Source organism: Sciurus vulgaris, assembly GCF_902686455.1.
Source record: "Sciurus vulgaris genome assembly, chromosome: 6".
Classification (NCBI taxonomy): domain Eukaryota; kingdom Metazoa; phylum Chordata; class Mammalia; order Rodentia; family Sciuridae; genus Sciurus; species Sciurus vulgaris.
The window spans coordinates 37,783,338-37,803,853 of NC_136466.1; the positions used below are offsets into that span (position 1 = coordinate 37,783,338).

General features: G+C 40.5%; 3 protein-coding genes across 4 annotated transcripts; 2 read left to right on the forward strand and 1 right to left on the reverse strand.

The window, feature by feature from the left end:
* Positions 1–2,412: 2,412 nt before the first annotated feature.
* On the reverse strand, positions 2,413–17,526 carry THOC3 (THO complex subunit 3). 2 transcript variants are annotated; one of them, XR_013764672.1, is made up of 7 exons: positions 17,195–17,526; positions 16,295–16,451; positions 13,845–14,049; positions 8,328–8,489; positions 8,109–8,209; positions 3,204–3,317; positions 2,967–3,086 (listed from the first exon to the last, which is right to left on the reverse strand). XR_013764672.1 is itself a non-coding variant. In XM_079145004.1 (6 exons), the coding sequence occupies exons 1-6, from the start codon at positions 17,459–17,461 to the stop codon at positions 2,923–2,925; spliced, it is 1,056 nt and encodes a 351-aa protein (XP_079001130.1). In that variant the 5' UTR covers positions 17,462–17,526; the 3' UTR covers positions 2,413–2,922. The 2 variants fall into 2 exon arrangements, 1 of the variants encoding a protein (XP_079001130.1); XM_079145004.1 differs by lacking the exon at positions 3,204–3,317 and having other exon boundaries at positions 2,413–3,086.
* On the forward strand, positions 9,820–11,566 carry LOC306664507 (holocytochrome c-type synthase-like). Its single transcript, XM_079145443.1, has one exon. The coding sequence runs from the start codon at positions 9,911–9,913 to the stop codon at positions 10,727–10,729; it is 819 nt and encodes a 272-aa protein (XP_079001569.1). The 5' UTR covers positions 9,820–9,910; the 3' UTR covers positions 10,730–11,566.
* A 152-nt stretch (positions 17,527–17,678) lies between the features above and the next one.
* Positions 17,679–19,716, forward strand: LOC306663694 (G patch domain-containing protein 4-like). The gene is given in 3 exon segments (XM_079144232.1): positions 17,679–18,092; positions 18,309–18,381; positions 18,384–19,716. Coding segments are annotated over 3 exon segments (1,317 nt in total). The 5' UTR covers positions 17,679–17,759; the 3' UTR covers positions 19,295–19,716.
* The last annotated feature ends 800 nt before the right edge of the window (positions 19,717–20,516 follow it).

Consider the following 20,516-nt stretch of genomic DNA (forward strand, 5'->3'; position numbering starts at 1 on the left):
TTGTACCACTATCAGAGAGAGAAAAAAAGGCAACATCTTATCTACATAGGTATTCCTGAGTTTACAATACATTCTATATATACCATTTCTACTCCCTTACTTACCTTTTCATTCTGTGGACATTTTTCCTTCCAAAGACGGTGGACATTTCAAGGTCCTTCTTATTGACTAAATCATTAGGGAATAGAATACATCTCTGAAACAGGAAAGGGCTCAAGGGCATTACCTACCACTCTTAAACTGAGCCTATCCACACATCACATCACACCCCAGCTCCTAAAACACATACACACCTTCTGGGACCTCCCAGGGATGGCCTTTTTCCCCTCTCATACCCCACTTCAATCTCCTTTGGTGAGGAGAGTTTGTATTGAGTTTAGCTGTTCCCTGAACACATCTGATTTTAGATCCTGGATCTGTCTCTGGTCAGGATTCCAGTTGCCAAGTCTTATCCCAACACTGGTTAGGGTGAGAGTAACAACCCACCAGACATGGCTCAACCTGCCATGCCATGCAAATGCCAGGACCTTGGCAGAAGAGATGATGGTAAAAGTTCCTATTTCTAAGCCCCACTAGTAATTCCAATCAATACAACAATGGGTTATAGGTACAGAAAATCCCAGACTTCCCCTGCCCTTAGCTTTCCTCACCACTTACTCTGGTCTACTAGTGTTTGGTATAGCAACTACACAATGTGCCTGGACTCAATGAATAATAAATGGCTATCTGTGATGCTGAATGGCATCCTTATACCTCTGCAAAATTAGAAAATCACTCAAAGTATGGAGGGCTCCTATTCTGCAACATGTGATGTCATTTCTCCAGGATGGACCCAACTTTGAAACTTCACAGCCAAAGCACAGAGATGGTGTCCTCAAGACCTTGACAGTCTGTAAAGTCTGCCAAAAGTTGGAGCTCTTTCCTCACAGGTGAGCGTTTTCCTGTTGCTGCAGGTGTCCTCTTAGTTAAAAGTAAAAAACAAAAACATCTTCTTGTTTAAGTGATAGGTATATGGATCACTACTTTACTCAAACCTGGAGGAAGCAATTTAAAAAAAAAAAAAACAATCTAAGATCAAGGCCAAACCCTTAGCATCTAGTTCCATGCTAAGAGGAATATTTAAACACAGCAGCAACCACAATAATGGCAGATCATTGCAAAAACAAGAAAAATACATCAATTTACTCCCATTGACATGAATAACACTGAACTTTTGAAATAATGAAATAGCAAGTTTGTTTGCAACTGAAAAGCCATTTTTCAGGTTAGGTGGATGACAAAGGCTATTTTAGGGGACTGGAGGAAACACTACTGAATCTCAAGTCCAGTTTCAATGAATCACTCACCAACCTGGGCCATTAGTCAACTTCTCAGAACCAAGGTTTACTCACTTATAAAATGGGAATGGCAACACCTGCAGGAAAAGGGTAGCCCATTGCAATGGAAGGCACATGGGCCATTAACCGAACCCAGTTCTGAAAACGGCCATTTAAGCAACATTAACTCACTCAAAATCCCTGAGGTAGTAAATGGTAAAAATATCCAACTCAGAAAGGTGTTATAAAAACTGAACAACTAGGCAAGGTGATGCATTCCTGCTCCCAGCAACTCAGGAGGCTCAGGAAGGAGGATCACAAGTTTAACACCAGACTCAGAAATTTAGCAAGGCCCTAAACAACTTAGCAAGATGCTACTTCAAAATAAAAAATTACAATACTAGACACAAAGGCAATGCCTACTAACTAAAAATGTCTATTATGACTTACTGTTTTCTATATCACTCAACATGGTACTGGGCATGATGCCTAATTTATCTTGTCATATTTGATTTGTGTATCCTTCAAGGATTATGTAAAGATAAACATGTTTTCATATATAAATATGGGCACAGGAAAACCTCAGAAGGATATCCACTGAAAAGCTAATAATGGTTCTCTTAGTGCTAGGAATAATTTTTATTTTTACCTACTTTTTCCAAAATTTCTGATAAACATTTACTGAGGCACATTTCTATTTTTTATTTTTAATGACAAAGAACATTAAGAAACAACGAAAATCAAAATATCATTCGTAGGTAACAAGTCCCTGCATGAGCCATTTCTCTTAAAGGTAAGAAGTTTTGCTTTCCATGAGGAGCTGGCATGCTTTTCTTTTTAACAATATTTACATATTACTATTTAATTTCCCCAGTCAAAACTTTCTGTTCTAGTTTATGTTTGTCTTATCTTGATTTTTGTCTTTGATTATATTTTATAACTTTTATCAGTGTTTGTCATAATTTGTCTACAAATCCTGTGTATACTGAAGCCAGGCATACACACATATTAACAGAAACAACTGATGACCTCTAACGATTGCTGGAGTCCATGCACTAAATGCTTTCTTCCTATTATTTCAGGTTCTCTGGAGAGGACACTAAACAGAATTATACTACTCAAACTCTATTTCTCAAATTAAAAAAAAATACAAACTGCAATATCTTCCTGTAATAATCATACCATATCTATGTAAGTCCAAAAACTCCATAATAAAGTCAGTTGTGTTAAAAGCTCAATTCTCAAAATTATACATACATATTTCCTTCTTAATCATTAAAAAGTTTCCACCCTCACCCCACCCTCTCTACAAACTAGGTATTACTCAAGCAGCATCAAGTTCAACAAAGTCTACCACATATCTAAAATCAGGGAAGACAGGAGGTCCCATAGTGCAAAGTCCTCCTTAGCTAACTGGTACTGGGGGAAAAAAATGGAAACAGCTAACACAAAAAGTGGGAAGGGAATTGGAATGGGCAGCCTCACAAAAGACTTTTATAATTTTTACCAATTTACAAATATTTATGGTATCCACCAAGTCCAAGAGAGCAGACCAAACTACAGAGTGTTTCTGCAGGTCTTCCTCTCCTTACGTCAGGTCCCCCTTTCAGGAATCATTAGGAAGTCCAAACAGCTTCACAGTCCCAGCTTCCCGGCTGCTGTCATATTTGCCATCTTTGTCATCACAGGCAAATGCCAGCAGAGGTCTTTTGGGGTGCCAAGCCACAGTGAAGGTTGGGGACTCACACTGCACTTCCCATAGTTTGTCTCCTATAGAAAACAACATAGAGAAACCAATCAATGTTAAAAAGAGGCCATGTTAATTAAGCTCTCACCTCTAAACTCATGCAATCCACTTACCAATCTTGAGATAGGTATAATCATTACCTCATTTTATAGAGAACACTGAGACACATACAGGTCACAAACCAGTGGATGGCAGAGCAGACTCTGAACATAGGCAGGTTAACCTAAGTGCTCTGAACCTCTATTCTGTACTACCTGGAAAAAAAAGTAACAGCTGCTGCCATTTGCTAAGCACTCATTATGTATCAAATGGTTTATATTTTATTGAATACCAAGGACAGCCCAGTAAGGCAGTTAATAATTTTAAAACCCATTTTATTAAAAGAAAAAAAAAAGGAACTTAACAAAGTCATACTTCGAGGAAAAAGCAGAAAAAGAAAAGCACAGGAAGTCAGTCACCAAAGAAACAGATCTACTAAACCATAATGCCTTGCAAATAGACCTCTTCTCCAAAAGTTTTCTTTTTCTGATTTGTTGAAATTATACATGACTTCCAAATCTGATATTTTTAGCTCTGATAAACTTTTTTTCAATCATAGTTAAGATTATATAAGAAAAGACCTACAGTGTGATATTAATGTAAAGATGCAGGATACAGTGAATTGTATGTTTCAAATAGGTCAACTATATGGTATACTGTCACTGGCTCTTTGCAGTACCAAATCCACAGGTATTTGTCACCGCCTGCAGCAACATTTTGCGCAGGTCTTATGGGTGGTGGTCTGGAAACTGAGCTACTTCTATCTCTGGGCTGCTTCCTTACTTGCTTGCTTGTAGAGGATAGAGAAAATGAGGCTTACTTGCTTTGAGAGGAGAGAGAGAGAGGCTTTGCTTATCGAAGAGAAAGAGAGACTTTGCATAAGAACGAATCTTTGAGGGGAGAGAAACTGAGAGAAAGATAGAGAAAGAAAGGCTTCTACGCTTTTCAGAGATCTATTTCTTCTTAGGCTTCTGCAGCTTCTTCTTAAAGGTGCATCCTGCATCCTGTGAACTAAGGGTGGTCTACCTAAGGTGCTTTAGTGATGTGTCCCACTTACTGCGATCTGTGATCTGCAACCTAAAGATGTGTTCTCAGTTCTCCACTCTACAATCTGCCTTCCGCCGCTGCCCCTACTCGCTGCTTCTATCTGCTTGCTGCCTTTTCTTCTTCATTTCTGCTAGTGGCTTCTCTCCGCCTCTTTCTGCTAGCTGCTGCTCTCACTGCCTTTTCTTTCTGCTTGCTGCTTCTTTCTGGTAGCTGCTGCTTCTGCTTCTCTCTGCTTGCTGCTGCCCCTACTCGCTGCTTCTTTTTCTACTTGCTGCTTTTCTCTGCCTGCTGCTGCTCCTTACTGTCGCCCTCTCGCCTGCGCCTTCCACCTACAGCCAGCTTATATTCCCTCCAGGAGGTGGAGAGTAGGACCATGCCTCTTATGCAAAGATTAGGCAAGACACTAGATGTCCGAGCAGGCACGATTAGGAGTGCTTGAGAACACATGTGCATGCATTGTGTGCGTGGACGATAAATCACCTGGTGTGCTTATGTCAATTAACCTCCTCGCTGCCGACAACCTCTGGCTGACTGCCAGGCACCATCCTGGCGCCATCTGCATGGCACAGCCCCCAACCGTATACAAATTATATCAAAGCTATTAAATATATATATTTATAATAATACGTGTATGTATAAATGAAGTAATTATTTTTTAAGTAATTCTATTTCAGGGACAATTCACATTTTTCCTCACAAAAACCACTGTTCATGATGATATGATCTAGCATCTACAGCTACATGTCTGAGCAAATTTCTGAGTTATATGGACATAAAAAATGGTTTCTGAAGCTACTACACCCCTTTCACTTATCTTTAGGCCATTAGTTCCACATCATCTGTTATAGATTGGTTAAGATAAAGAAATTAACACAGTTTTAAAAAACCCAAGTAGACATGAACAGACCTTCTAAAACATTTTCCAAATAACCATGTAGCTTTATAAATTTATCATCCTGCTCTTATTGGAAAATTTAATCACTGAATGATACACACTATGCTGACTATATGAGATTGGCATTACCATTACAGACCACCAAAGATTAAGTAGACTGATGCAGTGCATATGGTATGTCTGAGGAGGTAAAACAACTGGACTATATTAAAATGAAGTTCTATGCCAGCAGGAAAAAAACTAATTCTTAACTTGTTTTAAGTTTAATCATTAAAATACACAAAATATAAAATTATATCTAAAATATGTTATTTGCTTCAATAACACACATGGGAATAGACTGGAAAGAAATATACAAAAATGTTATGAAACTATGAGTGACTACTACTTTCCTCTTTATATTTCCAGCATTTTCCAAATATTCTATAATAAGTACAGTATTACTCTTAAATTACAAATGAAGATATGAAGATGCATTACTACATAAAATTCAAACAATACAAGGATATAGAGCATAGAGCAGTGCTACACACAAAAACATCTGCAATGGAAACATCCTATTCTGCACTGTCCAATATAGTAGCTTCAAACCACTACTAAGTCCATGAAATGTGCCTAGAGCAACTGAGGAACTGAATTTTTTATTTGTTTTAATTTTAGTAGTGACTACTAAATCAAAATTTAAATTTATTTAAATTCAAGTTTAAATTTATCCTTTATCACATGGCCTTCTCCCAATCTTCTACATCTGATGTACTCTTCATAAAAAGTTTTTCTACAATTAACTTTTAGTTTCATTACCTAAATAGAAACACAGCCCATGAAGAGACTAGTTACCTGCTTTGCTCATTCAGCCATATGGATTGCAGACCTGCCATGTGAATACATACAAGGCTAGCTCTTCCTCTTAGCACACTGTAATATGGTGTATAAACTTAATTAATTCCCTAAAGAAACTTTAGATGTTCTCATTTATGCATAAAATGTTATAAATAACATAATCATATTTTACTTTGACAATCACCTTGCTTTTAAATTTTTAAATTAGGTTACAGAGAAAATTAAAAACATGTATGTTAAAAATATTTGTTAGAGTATTTAGAAAAAAATGATGCAGCTGTAATAAATATATTCCTAAAGGATTGAATTTGCATTAAATCATATTTCACATGTATTAGGTGAAGTTGGCAATTTAAAGAAATTTCAGGGGCTGGAGTTGTGGCTCAGTGGCAGAGTGCTTGTCCAGCATATGTGAAGCACTGGGTTTGATTCTCAGCACCACATAAATAAATAAAATAAAGGTCCATTGACAATTTGAAAAAATTTTTAAATAAAAAGAAATCTGCAAAGATGGCATGGGAAAAACACACATATCCATGCATTGCTGCTAAGAGTAAACAATGAAAAAAACCTTCCTGCAAGGTACTTTGGTCAACCACAAAATGTGATCAGATTGAATTCAGCAATTCCATTTCAATGGTTTACCCAAAAGGGTGATCACATGTGTAAAAAGAAGTACTGAATTTAATAAGAACAAAGATTAGAAGTCACCTAGTAGTTGGGAGTAGTTAGTATATTCTGATACACTCAGTGCAGTTCTAAGCCCCAATAAAAGTGACCCAGGTAAGCTCAGGAGCTATTGTCATGAGAAAGCTCTAAAATACTGCAAGGGAGATGAGCAGGTTACAGAGCAAGCAGCAGGAGAATACCACTGCATCACAGGAACACAACATAAAAGATCTCTATGGCTGGATGGCTGGACAGTGCCCACCACAATGTTATTAACACGTATTCTTTAAACAGTAGAATCTCAAGGTTTCTTTTTCTATTTGTTCAGGGGGAGTTGAAGAGGGTATTCTACATAGTTTGGATTCTTTTTGGAGGTGGGATGACAGTGCAAGTAGACAAGACTCCTGCTAAGTCACCCTGACTGGCCTTAAATTCACATTCCTCCTGCCTCAGTCTTCTGGGTATTAGAGACATGCAACACAAAGTCCAGCTATACTTTGGATTTTTTTACTAAGAATGTCACACAAAAATAAAAGGAAGGAAGGAAGAGAGGAAGGGAGGGATGGGAAAGGAATGGAGAGAAGGAAAAGGAAGAAAGGAAGGAAGAGCCAGGTGCCATGGCGCATACCTGTAATCCCAGTGGCTCAGGAGGCTGAGGTAAGAGGATCACAAGTTCAAAGTCAGCTTCAGCAAAAGCAAGGCACTAAGCAACTCAGTAAGACCTTGTCTCTAAATATAATACAAATAGGGCTGGGAATGTGGCTCAGTGGTTAAGTGCCCCTGAGTTCAATCCCCAGTGCCTGGCTCCACGCCCCCAACCCCAGCAAAAAAAGAAAGAAAGACACATTGAAAAATAAATCTAGCCAGGTGCCATGGCACACATCTATAATCCCAGTTATTTGGAGGCTAAGACTAAGGAAGGAAGATCACAAGTTCGAGGCCAGCCTCAATTTAGCAAGACCCTTTTTCAAAATAAAAAATGAAAAGGGCTAGGGATATAGCTCAGTGGCAGAGTGCCCCTGGGTTTATTCTCTAGTGCAGGGGGACCCTAAGGAAACTCTAGAACAGTGAGTACTATCCTCCCCACATTTTTCTACTTTCAAGTTACGTTTGTTTAAAGAAAAGAAGCCTTAATAATTCCTTAAATTATAAAACAAAGTTTTTTCAAGTTTATATAGAAATTAAAGACAGAAATATATGGTAATGTTAAAAAAAGAAGGGAGTTGTATTTAGATGGTGGGATCATAGACCATGCTTTTCTTCTTCCTAACTTTTTCTATACTTAAAAAATTTCTTTATAATGGAAGAATTAAAAGTGAACAAAATATAAAATATTTTCCTAAACCGCTTTCCTTCAAATTTGCCACTTTCTTTTCTAACCTTTTACTCCTTGATTACCTGGCACTGAAGTCATAACATAAACAAACTTGCCTCAAGGACACAATTTCATTTGTGATAATCCTGGTGAAGAAGTAATGTGCAGAGCTAAAAACACATAACAAGAGAAGGCCTCATATCCAGGGATGAAAGACAGAAAAGATTCTCATTAAGTTACCTGTCTCTACTTCAGCTATGTCAATAAAATGATCCTCCGATGCTGATGCCAGCATTTTCCCATCATGGCTAAAACTGAGGGTCCTCACAGGCCAATCCAGTCTATAATAGGGGATAGAAAAAGACATGGGAATCACCAGAAAGAAGAATGGTACAGTTTTACCCAGGATGCAATAAAATTAGGTTACCCCCAAAGAAAAGTGCTGACTGAGTAGTTTACCTGGAAAAGCATCGTACACATACTAGCTCATCCACATCCCAGAGGCTAACCAAAGCATCTGCACTTCCTGTAGCAAAGTATTTCCCCATAGGGTCAAACTTGATACAGATGCAATTGGAAGGATGGGCGTTGATGGACTGCACAGGCTTCAGTTCTGGGTAGCTGAGAAACATGACAGACAGCAATCAATCTGCAGAAGAGGACTGTGGTGCTAAGACAATAATAGGAGACACTGAAAGGAAAAAACTCAACACAATACCCTAAAGTGTAATTCAAGAAAATTTCCTGAAATAAAGTATTCAAGATACATATTGAAAGAGCACAACACATACCTGAGAATATAAACCCAGATGACCCAACACCTAGACACATACTAGCAAAATTATTGAACTTTAAAGAAAACTAGATTATCACCACTCTTTGACAACATTTTATGTCAAAAGAAAATGGAGTAGCATATTTAAGATACATAAGCAAGAAAATATGAATCAAGGATTTTTATATCCAGCAAAACTACCAAATATAAAGTATACAAAAAAACTACAACAAAATATCTAAAAGCTTAATAAGTGTAAGTAAGTTACAAAAGAACTCCAGAAATAATGTTCCCATGAACCCTCCCTGAATCATCTTTTTTGAGATAAGGTCTTCCTAGGTTGCCCAGGCTGGCCTTGAATTCATGGATTAAATGACCTCCTAGCTCAGTCTCCCTAGTATCTGACGCTACAGGTGTGTGCAATCATGCCCAGATTGAGAAAGAGCTTTGACAACCAAAATGACTACAGACCGAAGAGCACACAAACTAATGAGAACATTAAATAAACAGGTTCTTATAAAAATACATATGGTTAAAAGGGTATAATAGGTAATAGCTATATATTCTAACTGCACATCATATTATTTTCTTAAATGAGGCAATCCCTTATTTAAATACATGCAAAAAGCATAATTAACCCTCAGTTTTAGCCATGATGGAAAAATGCTGGCATCGGCATCAGAGGATCATTATGACAGGTAATTTAATAAGAGTCTTTTCTGTCTTTTTTTACCATTTTAAGTCATCAACTTGGTGATAGTCATAATAGTATTAAGACACCTGTATATTTAACATAAGGCAAAAAATAACAATGGGATATACTATTTCTATCATCACCTGTGTCCTTAAAAATCAAAAATGGGAAAGAAACCAAATTTGAAAAGAAAGAGATATATTTGTAACACAGAAGAGGTATAGTAAAAGTCTGTAGTCCTAAAATTTAATTGGAAGCTATTAGTCTGAATTCACAAAGTGTTTTATCTTTAAAATATATACATATATTTCCTACCTCTGTTCACTAACAAGGCTTAGAAACAATGATCAATCTAGCAGTAAGGGATATTCCAAGCTAATTTCAATATTATTTCTCTAAAAAGAATCTAGGGCTGGGAAAAGGAAGGAGCAGCGCGCGAGAGCGCCGGCGGTGACCGAGGCAACAGCGGTGACCCCGTGAGAGGAAGGCGGGGACGACAGCAGATCGCTGTCCTCGGGGCTTGGGTTGGAGCTGGAAATTTAAAATAGTTTGGAGTCAACACTGATTCCAACCATGGGTTTGTCAGCCTCTACTCCTGCTGTTCCAGTTCAGACCTCAAAAGCTTCAGATCATCAGGCAGCATCACCACCTTCAGGATGCCCAATGCATGAAGGGAAAATGAAAGGCTGTCCAATGAGTGCGGAACCCTCTGCTCAAACCTGTGAGAGCAAAACACACTCTGTGCCTGCCCACCAAGATCGTGTATATGAGTATGTGGAGTGTCCTGTTACAGGCGCTGCTGCTAAGAATAAGGAGAACCTGGTTCCTTCAAATCTGATGCCACCACCTAATCAAACACCAGCTCCAGATCAGCCCTTTCCTTTGTCTACCGTCAGAGAGGAGTCATCCATTCCACGAGCAGATTCAGAGAAAAAGTGGGTTTATCCTTCTGAACAGATGTTCTGGAATGCAATGTTGAGGAAAGGGTGGAAGTGGAAGGATGAGGATATTAGTCAGAAAGATATGTATAATATCATTAGAATTCACAATCAGAACAATGAACAGGCTTGGAAGGAGATTTTGAAGTGGGAAGCTCTTCATGCTGCGGAGTGTCCCTGTGGTCCATCATTGATCCGATTTGGAGGGAAAGCAAAAGAGTATTCACCAAGGGCAAGAATTCGTTCCTGGATGGGGTATGAGTTGCCCTTTGACAGGCATGATTGGATCATCAACCGCTGTGGCACGGAAGTTAGATATGTGATAGATTACTACGATGGTGGCAAAGTCAACAAGGACTACCAGTTCACCATCCTGGATGTCCGCCCTGCCTTGGATTCGCTCTCAGCAGTATGGGACAGAATGAAAGTTGCTTGGTGGTGCTGGACATCATAACTACTGTTTTGTTTGTGATGCAAAGTATAAACTATTTTTTTCTGAGAGATACATTAAACTATTTTCCCCAAACTGAATTGCACTCACAATGTAATGGGACCTTCAAGTGGGTAATCACACTTCATCCTCCACTTAGCAAAGGACCCTTGCTCCATTCAGTTTTGAGCTGCATTTTGCCTTGCAGTTTTTACAGATCGTTCTAAGTTTTCTTCTCATTTGGTTTAAGTGGGAAGCAGTCCCTCAGTTTGTCCCTTAGCTGCAATATTGCCTGTGTATTTCATCTAGAAAAGTCTGAAAAAGAGTTCTTAGAAAGTGAGGAAAGCTGCTTTTTTCTTACTGTTTTCTCAGGAATATTTGAGAGGTAAAACCTGAAAGTCAGTGCACTGCTCATGAACTTTTACCTGGTCAAACCTTTTAACTAAAATCATTTATTATAGATAAGCAATATCTTTTTTATAAAAGACTATTATTTCTGAAGTCCCTACAATTTAGTCGAGACCCTGAACAAAATGCAAAGCCATAGCCTTGCACTCAGCAAGACTAAGGCATGTCTTGGCTCTCTAAATTCTCATTTATATGCATTTTTCAGATTGGGCCTTGTTAAAGAAGTTTCAACTCACCATGAGGTGCTGATGCAAATACTTTGAAACATATATTTTAATTTTTAAAATACTTTCCTGTTGTTCTGATATGTAACTCTGCTCCCCCAAAATAGGTCTCTTCATTGTCCCTAGAATTTCAAATATTCCAACTTTGAGTCCCATTCCTTCCTCCATTGGAAGCCTTCCCCCTGGTTGAGCTAATCCAGATTTAAAAATCTGGCTCAAGTCACAGTACCAGTGATTATAGTTAGCAAAAAAAAAAAAAGAATCTAGGGCTGCTTAGAGGATTTTCTGACTAAAGGTCTGGGGCAGAAATATACAAAATGAACTTGGAACATCGTATCTTATCAGAAAGGAAGAAACATAAGACTACTAGGATTATGTCTAAAAAAGGACTCAGAAATCAACTTGAAGAGGCTTTCACTGGCCAAAGATGGGATAATTTGAGCTTTGATAAAGATAAAATTACAATAGATTAAAACACATTCCACTGTGTCCATTGTGTTTAAATACAAGTCTATAATGATTATTAAAAAAAAAAAAAAAAAAAAAAAAAAAAAATCCTAAATGGTCATGTTTGGAAGTGATAGGGAACAAATTAACTATCTGATAACAAACAAAAAAATAAATTATCCTACCTTTCCTAAATGAACTCTATCACTGGGTGACCAAAAAATAGATGAAAGAATGTACTGCTTTATAAAAATATTCTAACAAATAAACATATGGAACCAGCAGAATCTAGACTGGGACTCTCCACAGGTTAACAGTCTTGCTTTTCAATTGCTAAGTTACAAAAGAAAAGGGAACTGTAGTTTAACAGTTCATAAGACATATTTTTTTTTAAATGAGCAAAACTATAGTATCTAGGATGCACTAGATTAAAAGAAACACCATAAAAGTCAAGGAGGGGGCTGGGGTTGTGGTTCAGTGGTAGAGTGATTGCCTAGCATGTGTGAGGCACTGGGTTCTACCCTCAGTGCCACATATAAATAAATGAATAAAATAAAGGTCTATCAACATCTAAAAAAAATTTTAAAAAAAAATATATATATATCAAAAGTCAAGGAGTATTTGCTTTTTTAGGGTGAGTGTTATGATCAGGACAAAACACATGTATGGAGTTATGGGGTGGGGTTATATAAGTATTAGGCAGATGTTCGTTAAGCTATATATCTGTCATATACAATCTTCAATATCTGTGTTTTATAATAAATAGATTTTTTTAAAAGTTATAGAATACTCATTGCCTGCAAAATAAAATCCAAGTAAGTACAACTACTAGATTAAGTCTAGTAAATTAAATCTAGTAAGTACAACTACTAGATTATAAAACTGCCACCAGTGCCCAGGTTTTTTATAATCTAGTCCCAAATTATATTTCAACTTTATGTAACTGTTATCACACCCTCTCTCCTTACACCCTGTCACCACTCCTCAAAACCTTGACTTAACTACTCTCCAAATAAGTCATGTTCATTCATGTCTGTTTCGACTGTGGGCTTCCCTTTTGCTGATTTGCAAAATTCTATTCACCTTTTTAGATCAAGCTCAGAAACTACCTCTTTCCACCCTTACAATCAACATGTGTTCTTCCCTTGGGGTTCCAGGGAAAACTCCTGGCCTCTCAATCACAGAAAAATGTCTCACTCTGCCTCACACTGCTCACTAGGATAACAGTAAGGACAGACTCAAGCAGACCTGAATTTCAATTCCACAATTTCATTCATTTAGAGAATAAATATCTACTGAGATCCTAACAATCATAACAGGTACTAACCTAAGGCATTAGCGATTCAACAATAAACAAGGTAACACAGTCCCTGACATCCTGGAATGTATAGTGTAAAGGAAGACAGAGACAATAATTCAATTACAATACAGAATGAGAAATACTTCCTACAGGAAGTACATCAAATAAGCTTCTAACCCTCCTCTAACTTTGAGGAACAGGAACAATGAAGATGGCTTCACTAGAGGGAAAGTGACATGTAAGCTGAAACTTTAAACATACAAACTAGTCATAAGTCAAAATTCTTACAGTTCTGGTGCCCATTAGCTGACTAGTGACTTAACCTCCCTGAACCTCAGACCCTCATCAGTCAAATAGGAAAAATACAATCAACCCCTGGAATTTGAAAACTCTGTAAAACAAAGTACCTGGCTCAAATGTGCCTAATAGAAATTAGAATTTTTTATATTATTTGACTTTTAAGTTCTTCAGGGGAGTCTCACATCTAACTCAACTCTGTATATGCCAGAGCACCCAGCACAAAGATATATATGGTCAGCAAGGCACCAGTGGCAGGCGCCTATAATCCAGCTACTTGGGAAACTGAAGCAGGATTGCAAGTTTGAGGCCAGTCTTGACAACTTAGCAAGATCATGTTTCAAAACAAAGAAATAAAAAGGGCTAGAGATATAGCTTAATAGTAAAGCACCCCTGGGTTCAATTCCCAGTACCAGGGGAGAAAAAGAGAGAGATGACAGTCCCCCAAGATAGAACCCCTCACCTGAGGATGTTGATACAACCATTGCCATTTGTCAAGAAGAACATGTTATTGTCATTGTTCCAGGAGATTTCATTGACCTCAAACTTGAACTGCTCCTCTGCCTTGGAACGATGTGTCTTGGCATCAATAAAGGTCACCACATCATCCTTGTTGCCTACAGCAATGGTCTGCCCATCAGGACTCCAGCAGATATTAATGTTCTCCCCTGGGAACCCAGATATAATCAGCAAATCATCTTTTTGCCCATAATCCTCCAGAAGTTTATTTTGCTATCCTAGAAAGAAGACCAGAGCTATCTTCAGAGCTCATTTGTTAAAAGTTCTTGTCAATGAAAGGGGAACTAGTCTCTAGCACATTCATCTGTGAAACTCCCCATTTGATCCTCACAAGTACATATCCTCTAAGTTACACTTTATACCCACAAATTTTAAAAATGTACAATAAGAAGATGAGTCAAAATATCAAAACCATAGTCACAGAGCCAAGATTTAACACCAAAGGTCCTCACTCTTTTTTTTACTTATTTATTTTTACAGACTGCATTTTGATTCATTGTACACAAATGGTGTACAACTTTTCATTTCTTCTATGGTTGTACACAATATAGATTCACACCATTCGTGTAACCATACATACACATAGGGTAATACTGTCTGTCTCATTCTACTATTGTTCCTTCCCCCACCCCCTCCTGCCCCATTTTCCTCTATACCATCCAAAGTTCCTTCATTCTTCTCCCCCCCCCCCCCCCCCCCCCCCCCCCCCCAACCCCCGCACCCCCCCCCCCCCCGGGGTTATGTATTGTCATCCACTTATCAGAGAAAACATTCAGCCTTTGGTTTTTTGGGCTTGTCCTATTTCACTTAGCATGATATTTTTCAACTTCATCCTAAAACCAGTAAATGCCATAATTTTATTCTTCTTTATGGCTGAGTAATATTCCATTGTGTATATATATCACAGTTTCTTTATCCATTCATCTTTTTTTTGCCTATTTTTTAAAATTTATTTTGATTCATTGTTCACAAATGGGGTACAACTGTTGTTTCTCTAGTTGTACATGAAGTAGTCGCACCATTTGTGTAATCATACATGCACATAGGGTAATGATGTTTGTCTCACTGTTATTTTTCCTCCCCCCCACCCCCTTCCCACCCCTCTTTTTCCTCTATACAATCCAGCCTCTCTCCATTCCTGCCTCCCCCCCTCCCCGCCGTTATGTATCACCATCCGTTTATCAGAGAGATCATTCAGCCTTTGGTTTTTTGGAATTGGTTTATCTCACTTAGAATGACATTCTTCAACTGCATCCATTTACTTGCAAATGCCATAATTTTATTCTTCTTTATGGCTGAGTAGCATTCCATTGTGTATATATAAGGTCCTCACTCTTATACCAACATTTCTCACACTCCACTCACATGTCACCTTTCCAATTTCTATCCTATCAATGTAACAGTTACACTTTTATTTATTAAAGATTTTTTCTCAAAATTGACTCAAATTGACTCAAAAAGTTACTTAAATAAGCTTAGCTTCAACTGGGCAACAAACTCAATGAGCTAGTTCTTTTCTTCTATTAGACATTAAAATATATACATAACTGGTTTTTAACATTCATCGATGTACCACCTAAATCACTAATGCATCATATACATGGGGAAAGCATTAATTGCACCACTCTATCTCCTGTTACAAGTCTTGTCAATAAAGTCCAATAATGTACAACTGAAAATGTAAATTTAAAATTTCAATTGTATTAATTCTAAAATGCAAAATTTTTCACATTTCAATATCTATAATGTATTTTAAAATGGATAAAGATGCATTCCAAACTTTGGGTATATCATGGTTATCTGACAACTTTACTCCCTAATGGCACATACAATATTGAAGCATCTTACAATGATATCTTAAGTGTTAATTATGATAAATGACCTCAAGATTTACAGGATAATATCTGATAAGAACATGGCCTATAAACATACTACATAACATTCTAGTTATTTTCTTCCACACCACCAAGACTATTCAAGCTTCAGCCATTCTAACCTACTTGAATTTCCCAAACTTTCCACATGTTTGCATATGCCATTCCCTTCTAAGACTGTCCTCCTACTCCTCAAACACTGCATCCTGATCACCAAATTATTTTGGTTACTCAAGAAGAGTGGTCAGATTCTTTAAGGCCTTCCTTGTCTCCCCCAGGTAGACATATACATTTCCATTCTGGGTATCCATCTTGTAGAAGTCTCCATGACCCATGTCGTATTATGCTTTTATGCACAAGTCTGTCTGTCTCTCCACATTAGACCATGAAGTCTTTGGAGGACTGTCTTATTCAGTTCAGGATTCCCCATACCTTGCAGAGCACAAAGAATATATTAGATAAATAGTTGCTGAATGAATAAAAGTAGCTTATCTTCCTAATGCACATCCTGAATAGTCACCTTTAGTGTTTACAGTGGCAATGCATTTTGTAGTCCTCACATCCCAGATGCGAATGGTTTTATCACCAGATGCAGTGACAAAGAGGTCAGGATTACTGGGATGCCAACAAAGCTGGTCCACACTATCCCCATGTCCCCGATAGTTGTTTTCTTTGACCTGAAAAGACAGAATCCAGATATCACTTCACAATGTACTGCCTCTGCATGTAACATAACTGTATTCCAACGAAGGTATCTTAGGACCAACAAAGATCTGGATAACTCAGAAGAATCCGGTCCTTCCAAGTCCTTTCTTCAAAACTCTCGTCAATATCCTCTCTTCCCTCCACCTTAATCACTCTGAACTGTTCTGAGACTCCACACAGGTGCTCTAACCCTTTTGCCCTTTCTGGATTCCCTCTTCTTTGTGGTATTCCACCATTACTCTACCACCAACATCCAAATTCACCTGCCCATTCCCAAAAGATTTCAAAGAGGGTCTCTCTTCAACCCCTGGGACTCCATCACCCCAAGAGTCCCTAGTCACTCCTCATTATCACTGGATTCCTTGGAACCGCTCCTCTGTAACTTTAAATCTAAGACCCTCACCAGCACCATTCGCATCCATCCTGCTCAACACCAGTCTTCATCAAGTGCACCCCCCTCATCAACACACCTACACACACACACTTCCCCCTCAACATGAGTCTTCCCCTCATCCCCTCCCCCATCCTTACCCCCTGGCGACCCCAGCCCGTCCACATTCCCAAGTACTCTTTCTCCTCACCACATACCTTCCTCCCTGTGCTCCAGTCATTCTCCATTCCACCCTTCTGCCCCTCAACCCCCATTCTCTCCCTCACCACACCTCGCTCCACCACAGCCCCTCTCCCAGGTCAGGGTCGGGCCCCAGTAGCTCACCAATCGGTCCTTCTCCAGCAAAAAGACACTGGCCGTCTTGTCGAAAGATCCGGAGGCTAAGCGACGCCCGTCGCAGCTCCAGGCCACTGAATGCACCTTGGCACTGTGAGCCGGGAACTCGCGCGTCTTGCTGTGGCCCCGGAACAGCTCCTGCATCCCGAGCACATAGCGCGACGGGCCACTGCTCACCGAGCACCAGGGGGCCATAGTGCCTGGGCCACTCTGACCCAGCGCCGAGGGCCCCATGGCTGCCGTGGGCACCGCCATGCCGAGGTTTCAGCCGGTTCCACCGCCACCAGCTGGGCGCAATCAGTCCTGGCGCCGCCGCCTCACGCATGCGCTTGGAAAAGCGCCCGCCCGTCTGCGCAGGCGCACTGTGGCCGCCCCAGAAAGGACTACAAATCCCGGCATGCAGCGTGCTCCCGCCTCTGCCTTTTTCAAATAGTGTGAATTTCACTTTCAATTTGCGTCACACTGAGGGTGGCACATGTTTCGGCGGAGAGCACCTCTCAATGACGGGTGATGTCATCTCTCCTGTGGTGAAAGCTGAGCCTCTTTGCCCACCATGAGCTTCACCCCAGAGGTCAAGAGTCGTGGGATGAAGTTTGCTGAGGAGCAGCTGCTAAAGCATGGATGGACTCAAGGCAAAGGCCTAGGCCGGAAGGAGAATGGCATCACCCAGGCCATCAAGGTGACACTGAAGCAAGACACTCATGGGGTGGGACACGACCCTGCCAAGGAGTTCACAAACAACTGGTGGAATGAGCTCTTCAATAAGACTGCAGCCAACTTGGTAGTGGAAACTGGGCAGGACGGAGTTCAGATAAGACACCTTTCCAAGGAGACCACTCATCATAATCATCCCAAGCCTAACATGCTGTATCAGAAGTTTGTGAAGGCAGCTGAGCCAGAGGTTGCTCTACTTCCAGCAGCTGAGTCCACCTTCTATCCAGGTTGAAATATGCAGGCTCCCACGCCTCTGTGGCTCTACGAGGAGCAATCGGGGGCTGGCAAATTCCTGCCTAGGGCTGCGGATTCCTGGGAGGCTTCCACAAAGAAAGAGGGATGGTAGTGGTGTTGAGTGGGCCATGTCCACCCGCTTCGTCCCTCCTAGACAGCCACGCTGACTTCGGGTGAAGAGAAACCAGACAAAAACTTGGAGAACCACAGTGATGATGACAGCCAAGGGCCCATGCCTCCAAAATTCTGACTGATGAGATGCTGCTCCAAGCCTGCGAGGGGCGAACAGCACACAAGGCTGCACATCTTGGGATCACAATGAAGGCCAAGCTTGCTCGGCTAGAGGCCCAGGAGCAGGCCTTCCTGGCTCATCTTAAAGGCCAGGACTTTGAGACCTCTCAACCACAGTCTGAAAGTAAGCTCCCCAAAAAAAGGAAAAAGAAAAGGAAACAGAAAGAGGAAGAAGAGTGTAGAGCAACTGAGAGGAATGTGGATGAGGAACACCCAGAACACACTAGGCCCAGCATTAGGAAAAGCAAAAAGAAGAAAAGACAACATCACAAGGAAGAGGTCTCAGATGAGAGAGGGGGAACAACTGTAAGGAGTGAAGAGGAAGAGGCTGCAAGAACAAGTGGACTCGAGGAATTAAAGAGCAGAGAGCAAGCCCACCAGCATCTTAAGAAAAAGAAGAGGCAGCACTGTGAAGGGGAGGAGGTGGAGGAGCAGACCGTGGTGTTGGGTAGAGAAGGAAGCGGCAAGGATCATGCAAGTGGTGTTGGGAGAAAGGAGGTGGCAAACAGAGCACACGGTGATCGATGCAGCAGAGACAAGCAAAAGCAGCAGCGTGAGGAGGACTTGAACATGGATGATGAGGAAGAGGAGGAGGCTGCTCTAGAGGGTGAGGCCAGGGAAGCAGAAAGCATAGCACACAGTAAAGGAAGCAGCAGAAGAAAGAAGACAAGACAGCAGTGTAAGGAGGAGGAGGTGGTCTTGGATGTAAGCTGTGAAGTCCATGATGGCAGGACCGGGGAAATACGGAGCAGAGGTGAGAAGAGGAGGTGGCAGCAACCAGGGGAGGAAGGAACTAGAGTCAACACTGACAGAAGCACCAAAAAGAAGAAACGGAACAAGAGAGACTGAAGTTCTGTTAAAGGTGGGGCTCAGTTACTTTTCAGTTGTAGCCTCAGAGACCTGGGGCAAAGTCCTACATGAAGAGTCCCTCCCAAAGAGGAAACTGAGCTTTCTGGAATAGCAGTCTTCTGCTGGAGACAGCCAATATCTTAGTTAAGGGAGTGGACATAGTCCCCCCTGCAGCCTCTGACCCAGAGATCATGAACTCAAGTGCTTCCAGGAGCCACGCAGCCAAGGAACAAGGTGTATAGGGGCTATGGGAACAGGAATATAGATAGGTGCATCCCTACCAAAAGAAGCCCAAATGTAGACTTATGAGAAATGTCTTGGTTTTTAAATATCTTGAAGGCTAAGAAAATCATAAATTGGGGCCTATGGGCTATATTCAGCTCACAGGTTGCTTGTTTCTAACACTGTACCAATGATTAAACATGAACTTTAGCCCCCCCAAAAAAAAAAATTGCTGAACGTTTCAGCCTCTTTTTACTGTCCTTATTTCTCCCTTCCTACTGTTTGATAGATATATTTAAATCCCTGTTTAATCGAGGAAGGGAACTAACGCAAACCTTCCAGTTATTCGTCAGTAAAATGTCTTTCTTCTAGAGTTATTTCCCACCCCACCGACCACTCCCTCTCTTGGAGTAGCAAGTTTGGACTTGAGAGAAGGACCTGAGTAGGACAGAAGAAATAAGGAAAGGTAGAAAAAAGACCAATAGGGATGGGAAAAAGAAACTGTAACTTTAAATCATAGAGTCTGCTCTACAGTGACTGGAAAGGTCTACAGCTCCAGGGAGAGATGGCTCTATCTCAACTGTTGTGGATTTAGCTAGCTCAAGATCCACAGCAGCTGGAACATGTCTTCTGGAGGTGGAATGGGTTCCACTTTGGCCACTGGGGACTGAGCTGGCTCCTGCTCCACAGTGGCTTCTGGGGACTCTCCCTCTCCCTCTGGGGAGGATGCCAGAGCTGTCCCTTTCCATTGATGATGGTATTACTGATAGTTTCTTATTGTCCAGCTGAGAGGCTTTGGCTGGGCTGCCCCCAATCTAAGTATATAAGTAGGGACACTGCTGCTGGGGGCAGCACTGTAATCTCCGGGTGATACTGGAGCTGAAAGAGGAAAGATACCCAATATGACTGTCTTTATCTGAGTCTTTCCTAATCCATAGAAGATCCTGCCTCTGAGAGAAGCCCCAGCCCCTGTCTCCACAACAGGATAGACTTTATAGAC

What these genes read in the sequence shown, in the direction of transcription:
- LOC306664507 (XM_079145443.1), top strand. Translation starts at nt 9,911, where the DNA reads ATGGGTTTGTCAGCCTCTACTCCTGCTGTTCCAGTTCAGACCTCAAAA.
- THOC3 (XM_079145004.1), bottom strand. Translation starts at nt 17,461, where the DNA reads ATGGCGGTGCCCACGGCAGCCATGGGGCCCTCGGCGCTGGGTCAGAGT. An exon ending in TGCTGGAGAAGGACCGATTG is followed by an intron (nt 16,452 to 17,194) that starts GTGAGCTACTGG and finishes CTGTCTTTTCAG; the next exon opens with GTCAAAGAAAACAACTATCG. An exon ending in GGTTGTATCAACATCCTCAG is followed by an intron (nt 8,490 to 13,844) that starts GTGAGGGGTTCT and finishes CATGTTTCTCAG; the next exon opens with CTACCCAGAACTGAAGCCTG.